This window comes from Stegastes partitus, unplaced genomic scaffold (assembly GCF_000690725.1).
Source record: "Stegastes partitus isolate 25-593 unplaced genomic scaffold, Stegastes_partitus-1.0.2 Scaffold428, whole genome shotgun sequence".
NCBI classification, from domain to species: Eukaryota; Metazoa; Chordata; class Actinopteri; family Pomacentridae; genus Stegastes; species Stegastes partitus.
The window spans coordinates 445,068-453,975 of record NW_007578159.1 but is presented as its reverse complement, the minus strand read 5'-3'; the positions used below and the strand labels follow the sequence as shown (position 1 = coordinate 453,975).

General features: G+C 40.7%; 1 protein-coding gene across 1 annotated transcript in view; it reads left to right on the top strand.

Moving 5' to 3' along the window:
* The first annotated feature begins 4,310 nt into the window (after positions 1-4,310).
* kcnip4a (potassium voltage-gated channel interacting protein 4a) overlaps positions 4,311-8,908 on the top strand; it is a 141,915-nt gene continuing 137,317 nt past the window's right edge. The window contains exon 1 of the mRNA XM_008286045.1: positions 4,311-4,412. Coding sequence (XP_008284267.1) covers positions 4,352-4,412 — 61 coding nt within the window. The 5' untranslated portion in view covers positions 4,311-4,351. The remainder of the gene's footprint in view (positions 4,413-8,908) is intronic.

The following is an 8,908-nucleotide window of genomic DNA, read 5'->3' as shown; positions in this document are numbered from 1 at the left end:
GGTGAAGAAGGCCCGCTTTAAGGGCCATCCTTCATGTCACTGCCTGGTATATATCTAAGCAGGTTTTCAGATATATGATTAAATGTTTTGGATAGAAAGATGCTCACAGGTCACACATCAAACATCAAGCAAACTGCAGTTTGCTGAGCACCTTTCACCTTGATGAATACCTGCCTGGATGAATCACTCCTGAAAGTTCAGAAGGCTCCTCGATTGCTTTTCTTAGTTTCTGAAATCCACGTCAGGTATGTGGAGCAAGTAAGCGCCAGGTGCATATGCTGCTTTTTTATCATCTGCATATGATTGGTGTATATTCCTGGAATAAATATGTCTAAAAATACTCATTATACCGCAGTTCAAAGTAGCTCGGCAAGCATCAAAGTCTTTTTTTTTTTTTAGGATGAGCTCCTGTTTTTGAAAAGTGTCAGCAATTTCACATAATACCTGCTGAGTAAATGGCCTCCTGTTTCATGATTTGTCTAAAGCTGCCTATTGTGTTTAATGCGTACTTTACAGTGTGACAGAAAACTCTCTCCTTTGCGGTATTCTTGGGAGACAGTTAAACAATCACTTGTAAGTGCTCTGTTTTCGCTGCCGTGAAACAGATGTGTTGGAAATGTTTTCATCTTCAAAATAGCTGACAGCTGACTTGACTTGCTGAGGAGCAGTCTGGCTTATCTTTTCATTCTCAGCCGTAGAGGGCTTGTTCCATTATGTGTGGAAACTCTTCATTTCAGTTCTTGCTGGACGTACTCCGTCATCTAGTATTACTGATAAATTATTGCCGTTTGTTTGTGTGCATGATGGAGAAAAACGGGGAGAATACTCTGCGTTAAATGTGCATGAAGCGCTGTTTGTACTCATCAGGCAGCTTCCCGAAGTGATCTGGCTTGGTGCAGAATTATGCAACCGTCTAAACTGTTTGTGGCGAGTTGAGAAAGCGGAGAGATTTATGATGAAAACGCTGCTAAAGACTCCTGGTGGTCCCTGAACCACACTTTGGGAAGCACAAGTTAAAAGTTTAATATGGCCTATGGCATGCCAAACAAACCACACTGTAGCAGAGACACCATAAATTCAGTATATAACGCTGGATGGAAATGCTAATTACGGTGAGCGTACTTCTGAGGAACCAAAACAGAAAAAAAAACGCTTACACATTATAGCCAAATGTGATAGCTGAGCATGTCATTCCAAAGCCATATCTCTCCTCTGCTCTTCTGGGGTAGGATTTACTCAAGGTTTTGGATCCTGACTGCAGGGATTGGCTTCCCATTAAGCCACGAGAGGGCTGATGTTGGGAGATAAGGCCTGGCTCGCACACAGCATTCCAAGTAATCCCAAATGTGTTGGACGCTTGTCAAGTTCTTCTAAACCGAACTGGAAAGCCAGGACCTCGGTGCGGCAAAAGGGGGCATTGAAACAAAAAGGAACTACTGCCACAAAGGTGGAACCACTAATGAACCAATGCTCTTACACTCCGACCTGGAAAAAGTCACTTATTTTCTAGAGGCTTGACGACCACAACTTCCTTTTTTCTGCCACTAGTCCAGTTACTCTTTCACATCTTCAGAATGCAGCATCTAGATTTCACCATCACATCACCCTAATCCTGCCTTCACTCCATTGGCTCTCAGTTCGTCTTGGAAGTGATTTCAAGGTTTTAACCATCACGTTTAAAGCTTGTCTGCATCTTTCCTTGGGCTATAAAGCAGAAATGTTGATGCCATATGAACCAGCTTGCAGCCTTGGATCCTCGGGTGTCGAGGCTTAAATCTAAAGGCAGACATCCTTTTATGATTAGAGATCGTCACCTTTAAAACAATCAAATTGTCGTTTTTATAGCATTCTTCTGATGTGATGTCATCTTTTTCTCACTTTTTTATTGCTTTAATTATTCTATTTGTACTTATTTGTACGGACATTCTTTTTGTCTTGTTTCACGTTATCTTAGTTTTGTCTTGTTTTTGCCCAACTGTCTGACCTTTTGCTGTTATTTTGCCTTCAAGGTATTCTGCTTTTGCCTTTCCTGTCAAAGCACTTTGTAAACTCGTTTTTTATAAAGTGCTATACAAACAAAGTTATTATTATTATTATTGTAATAATAAACTTAGTATAAAGACAGCACTGTATGTGGTAGATTTAACGTGTCTATAATTAAAATCAACAGTTAGTGCCTTTTACATATGTATGAGGAAGCGATAAAACACGGAGACACTGATTGGATCTGAGCTGATACACAATGAATGTTTATTTTTCAATCCGGTAATGTTATTGTAATTATTGCGTAGGAGCCAATTAGCGCTCAGCTGCAGAAGCAGGATCCAATCTTTGTCTGGTTAAGTGTTTCACCCACAGAGGTAAACAGTTCTTTGACGTCTAAGGTGGCAGGTTCCTACAAGAGTTGCAGCTTCTGTGATTGCTTGTTTGTGGTGTAATATGAACCACGTTTGAGCTAAATTATCTGGAGGAATGATGAAGGGAAATACATTTATCAAGGGTTGAATGGCACAGAGCATCATAAAGATCCTCCAGGTGTAGCTTCTCAGTGGCTTTGAGCGTTGACTCAGCTCCTACATATTTAGACGGATTGATCGACTTTCCAGAATCTCCAGATATGCTGATGACACCCAGCTTTATATTACTGTTTCTCCTGATGATTCAGGGCCCATTGATGCCCCTTTAAACTTTATTTTAGATACCAAATTATAGATGGCAGAGAATTTATGGCACAATCAGGACAAAACTAAAGTCTCAGTCACTTAACCTCGGGGAGAAACTCAATGTGAAACTGTAAGCATTGGCATGAAACCCATGTGTTGGTTTTCAGTGTTGAGCGTCACATCAGCAACATAACTGACGATGCATTTTATCACTGGAAGAACACGGACAGCTTATAACTTGCATGATTGTAATGGTCTGCTATCTGGTCTCCTCAAGAAGAATATATATTTCCACTTTAGCTGCTTCAAAACTCAGCCGCATGTATATTGACTAGGAGCACAAGGACACATTATACTGATTTTAAAGCATTGGCTGTATGTTTTAGAGTTGATTTTAAGATCAGTTTATTGGTTTGTGAAGCTCTTAATGGCTTCATCCTATCTGTTTATCAGGTTTGCTTTTATCCTGTGAACCTTCTGGAGTCCTTAGATCTTCTGGTATTGGCCCTTTGATTATAGTTAAAGTCAGAGTGTGTCAGTCTTTTGGTATTATGGTCCACATCTCTTTTGTAAAAGCTAAAGATGTACCTAATTTTGTATTATTTTAAATTCAGTCAATTTAATTTATTTATCTATGTGAGAATCAGAATCAGCTTTATTGGCCAAGTATGTGAACACATACAGAAACTTTACTCTCTCAACGTACTTGCTCAAAATACAACAAAATGAAGACATTCTAGAAAGAAAATGAGTGTTTAATTGCTATGTAGAACTATAGACAACAGCTGCAAAACACCTTCTTTCCATGAGGTAGGTGGACGCCATGGAACCGAGAGCAGCGTTTCTGGGATGAAATATAAACAGGCGTGCGATGTACAGTATATACAGGGCTGGGATTCAGTGCGAGTTGTTTCCACGCTGATTTAAATATTAATCAGAGCGATGGCCTGTGGGAATAAACTGTTCTTGTGTCTTGTTTTGGCATTCAGCGCATGCCAGAGGGGAGGAATTGGAGGCGGTTATGTCTGCACCACGGTGTGATGGATCTGCGGTGATGTTACATGCATGTTTCCTCGCTCCGGATGTCTACATCCTGAATAGGAGGCAGGTCGGCCCCAGGAGGTTTCCTCTGACTGTCCGCTGTTCTCTGCCCTTTTTCTGGTGGCTAATTCAAACCAGTTAGCAGCAGACTGAATCATCTGTTTATGATCACTTTCTTTTTTTTATTATTGTGCAGTGGTGTTTCTTCATTGCATTTATTTATGACAGTGTTCCCTCATTCCCTGTTGTTTCTCTGGGGTTGTTTCTGTTTTATTTTTTTTCCTGTAAAGCGCTTCACTTGTGTGAGAATGCCATCCAAATAAACTCTGATTGATTGCTTGATGCAGTTTGCAATAAAACAAAAGAACAAGCATCACATTTTGGTGCATTTTGAACCCAGCAAAGGCATTTTGTTTACCCTAATCTACATCCACAGAGCTCTCTTACATACCACCACTTACCACCCACCTATGCGCGCTCCCGCCCAAAGAGCAGCGGGAACGAGCAGCCTTCCAGCGCTGCCAGTCTCTCGCACACGCCGCGAAACTTGGGAGTTGGATGAGCAGCAAGTAGTAGCAGCAGAAGACGAAGCTCCTTTCCACTTTAAAAAAAATAAGACAAAAAAAAGTCCACCTGCGGATATAACGATGGATGCAAAGAGAGTGGAGACCATCTCTGCCCGAGTGGACGCCGCTGTTTCTTCATCTGGTAGGACAGTGGTGGCGTGCTGGGGCGCGATAATGTGCTGATTTATGGGGGGGTTCGCATGGAGCGGACGTTATGCAAAACTCCTGCGCAATTTTGCCCCAATTTAATATTGCCTTGCGAAACTGTCAACCTGTTACAGCAAAACTTCAGTTTTGTGTCATTGCAGACCTACTATTTAATTCGGCTTGTGTGAAATGCAAAAAACAAGTCGTTGTTTTGAGAAAAAACACAACTTTAAAGCTAAAGTTTATTAATGACACAACCAGAAAAGACAATTAATGGCGAAAGCAAGCAATTCAATGCGGTTAAAAAAAAAAGTAGTATTTTTGTGTAAGTAATTTTATTTATATGTCATCTTTATTATTTAAAAAAAAGGCAATATTAAATTGACATTTTAAAGTTTTAAGCTAATTAGCTTGCATGTTTTTATTTTTTTTCTTTTGCATTTTGAAGGAACTTTTGACTTTTCTTGAAAGAAAGAAAAAATACTGTCAAAAAAAAAAAACAATAAAATGTTTTATTTATTATTTCTGTGTAATTGTACCAGCTGGTTGTGACTTGTGCTAATTAGCTACTTTTTCTTCTCATGCTATAGTTTACTTGCATGTTTTTATAGATATATATTTTGCATTTTGAGTTAACTTTAGAGTCATGTCTGGACTTTTGTTTTCTCTTGAAAGAAAAAAATATTGATCATATTTGTCAAAATCCAACTTAGCAGTAATATGTTTTCTGTGTTGCCATTTTTGTAGTTTTACCAGCAGGATGTGAGTTATGCTAATTAGCTAGCTGTTCTTCTCATGCTAAAGTTTAGCTTGCATGTTTTTATGGTTTTCTTTCCTTTTTTTTTTTTTTTTTTCATTTTGAGTTAACTTTAGAGTCATGTCTGGACTTTTGCCTTCTCTTGAAAGAAAAAAAATATTGGTCGTATTTGTCAAAATCTAACTTAGCGGTAATATATTTTCTTCATTACATTTCTGTGCAATAATTTTACCAGCGGGTAGTGAGTTAAGCTAATTTTTCTTCTCATGCTGAGGTTTAGTTTGCATGTTTTTATTCTTTTTTCTTTTGCATTGTAAGTAACTCAAGAGTCATGTCTGGACTTTTGCCTTCTCTTGTAAGAAATAAATCGGTTACTCTTTTCAACTTAGCAGTAATATATTTTCTTTATTGCCATTTCTGTGTAATGATTTTGCCAGCAGGTTGTGAGTTATCACAGGTGGAATTAATAACACTGATGAGCGTTCAGTTCCAATAAGTGCACAATAGCAGCACCTGTCCTAATTAGAACACACCTGTGCCTTTCCTGCTATAAATTCAAAATGTCTGTAGTTAAAAAGGCCTATAAAGGTAGTTCTTTTCATGTTCGTCTCCCACTGTAGTCGACAGTGTGCAAAACTTTTGAACCTCCTTGTGATAATGGGATTTGAATGTATAGACACAGGGGCATCTGCTAAGAAAAAAGAGACCATAATATATTCAGTTCCTCGGCTCCCTCCTCCACAGCGCTTGGCCGGCATCCAGAATAATGATCACTCAGTTATAGTCCATAGGTTTCCCCTCAGGCTCCTCACTGCCTCTCAGAGAGCCAGAAGAGCAGTTAACTGCTCATCATTCCTGGCTCAGGTTAATGTTTGTTTGCACACCTAATTGACTTCTCATTATCCGTTTGTTAAAGAAACGAGTCATACCTTGAGGATTTTAAACAGATTTGAGCTGAGCGTTTTATATTGCGGTTCGGGGATCTCCCATACCAGGAAGTGCGTGAAGAAAAAAAATCAGTATGCAACTGCTAAAGTAGCTGTTCATGCAGACTAATTAGGACATGCAGACTCTTAGATATGCATGAATGATCCGGGACATGGACGTGGGCACAGTGAGCATCGTGTTGGTGAGAGTCAAGGCACCGGAGAGTTATCTTTCATTTCTTCGTTCTAGGATGTTGTGGCTTAACTCGTAGGTATCTTAATTTAAAACATGTTTACTTTGATTTGTAGCTGAAAATTGTGGGATTGCTGTAGTTTGCCCGAGGCAGCAAGTGACTCACAGCCCCTCTCATTTGCTGTAATTGCTGCTTCTGACTACATTTCTCATTATTCAGGTTGCTTAACTTTCAATAAAACTATAGAGGGTCAGTCTAGAGGACCTGGGACTTCCAGGCCTGTGTTAGTAGCTTGCATCGCTCAGTAACCACTGATTTCTGTAGAGAGGAAACCACAGTCTACCCCCTGGTGCTTATTTTTCCTCAACTCTTTACCACTTTCTCTCTCTTGCTCTCTCTCTAAAGCCCCCACTGTTATTCCCCCCCATCTGACTACCACATCACGCTCCGTTCCCGGGGGAAATCTTAAAATGTAACAATCACCCATAAAAATGCTAAAGCCACCCAGCCATGAGTTGATCCTCCCAAGAGCTGCCTCCTTGTTGCAGTGATTCTTTGCATCAGTGCCTTGGAGCTCTCTCAGATCACCATTACAACGTCTGTCGGTGCCTGCCTGCGGCTCCCCCAGACATTTCTCTCCTTTTGTACAGAATCCCTGAGTTTCAGAAAGGCGATATATGAAACGCACCCCCGTAAGGTTTATTGTTCCGATTGAGGTACTTTCAGCACCACGGCTAGCTCCGTCTTTTTGCACTCACACAGTTGAGGAAAGTTGTCCGTTGTGGGCTTTTTGGTGATGAATGGCCTCATTTCTTTTGCGTTAGTATGAATTATATCTAATTATGCCTCATACCGGGCCTTGGGCAATGCCAAACAACATTAAGTAGTAAAACATTAACAGTAAAAATGTTACCATTAGGCTCGTAGCTGAGTCAATGCTTCATTTGCTTGCTTTTAATTACTTGGGCTCGTGCTTACTCTGCTACGTACGTAATATTTTCCGAGAAAACTAGTTTATGAACTCCTAAATTTGCAGACTGCTGTCAGTCCGCAGACAACCAAAGCAGTGTTGGTCACCTGGGACGACTGCGAGCATAAGGTTGAGAATTAGGATGGCCATTCGCAATTCATATCTGCTTTCCTTCATAAACTAGACCGAGAAACAGGCTTCTCTGAAGTAATCAATATGTAGGACATTAGCACTGAGTCAGGATTTTAATGTTGGAGCCAATGAGTTGTGCTTGGGGTTAGGTTTTGATGCAACCCAGTGCAATAACCCATTTGCAGGATGTTATCACATATTCAAGATCTCAGCGTGTAGACGCCAGGTTTTCACTGAAGTCACTGTACAATGTAAAGAAAAAGAAGTCATCACCGATCACTGCCAGGGGAGGTCTTTAAATAAGCTTCAAATGTAAAGCTACTTACTTCAGAGAGTTATTTATGTGTGATGATGATGATGCTGTTTGGCACAAAGAGAGGATCTGTTGTGTACATTGTTCTTAGACAACAGCTTTGAGCGCATATGGAACTGACCACATGCCGTGTGTGTGTGTGTGTGTGTGTGTGTGTGTGTTTGTGTGTTTTCTCAGCATCTGTCAGTCAGTCAGTCGGGTCTTGAGAAGCAAAGGTACAGTTAGAAGAGAGACTGCTCCAAATCTGTCAGATGGCAGAGCGGTGTGATTCAGCTTTTCAGAGGAGAGCTTTGACAGTCTGCCGTACAGGATCACATAAGGAAGTTCTTCTTCTGTCTTTGTTTCTGCAAAAGAAGCACCGTTTGATTTGTTATTAGACCTAATTATATTGCACCTGGTGATTTCAAAGAACGAAGTGACGATTATGCTAATGCACCTATTTAAAGGCGAAGTGATGAAACTTAGAATTGGACCACGTATTGTTTTTAAGACCTGATATTTTTAGGAAGTGGCAGCTGCTTGAAGTCACATTATGAGATGCAAGTTGTGATGTTTTTTTGCTTTTTAAATCATGAAAATTGCAGCAATAATTGGGGGATTTAACTCGCTTTACTTTTGTACCTCTTCAGAAGGATGAATCCGTTTGCATTTGGAAGTGAGGATCATCCACATTTTGGATCTGTTTGCCTAGTTTTATCTCCACTCTGTAAATAGATTCACAATTGGACAGTTTGACTTATTAAGCAGTCAGTTCTGGCGCAGTAGATCGTCCTAATGGTGCACCAACTGGTGTGGAGTTAAGTGTTCTCCCCATCATCAAGAAGGTAGACTTTGCTGTTGGCCGATTTTTTTTTTTCTTTCCTTTTTTGACCACCTGTGTTTTGTCTCAACTGGTCGATAAAAAGACGGTCCATGGTCACACCCAGGATTAATTGCGCTGTGGACGTCGCTGCTCGTCTCCTGGGCACCCTCCAGCAGATTTTGTTTGCTTTGCATCCAGGCTTTGTTTTTCCTCCGCACGAGCTGGGTGGGGAGCATCTGCTTGCATGGACCATCTGCCTTGGGACACAGGCCAGAAAAGAATGAAGGAGCGGAAAAGTCTAAAGAAAAAGAGGGTGGGGCGAGGACGCAGGGACCAGAGAGGGAAAGAGGAAGGCAGCGATGTGGGCTGACTGGTTGGGGTGTAGGAGGGAAACTTG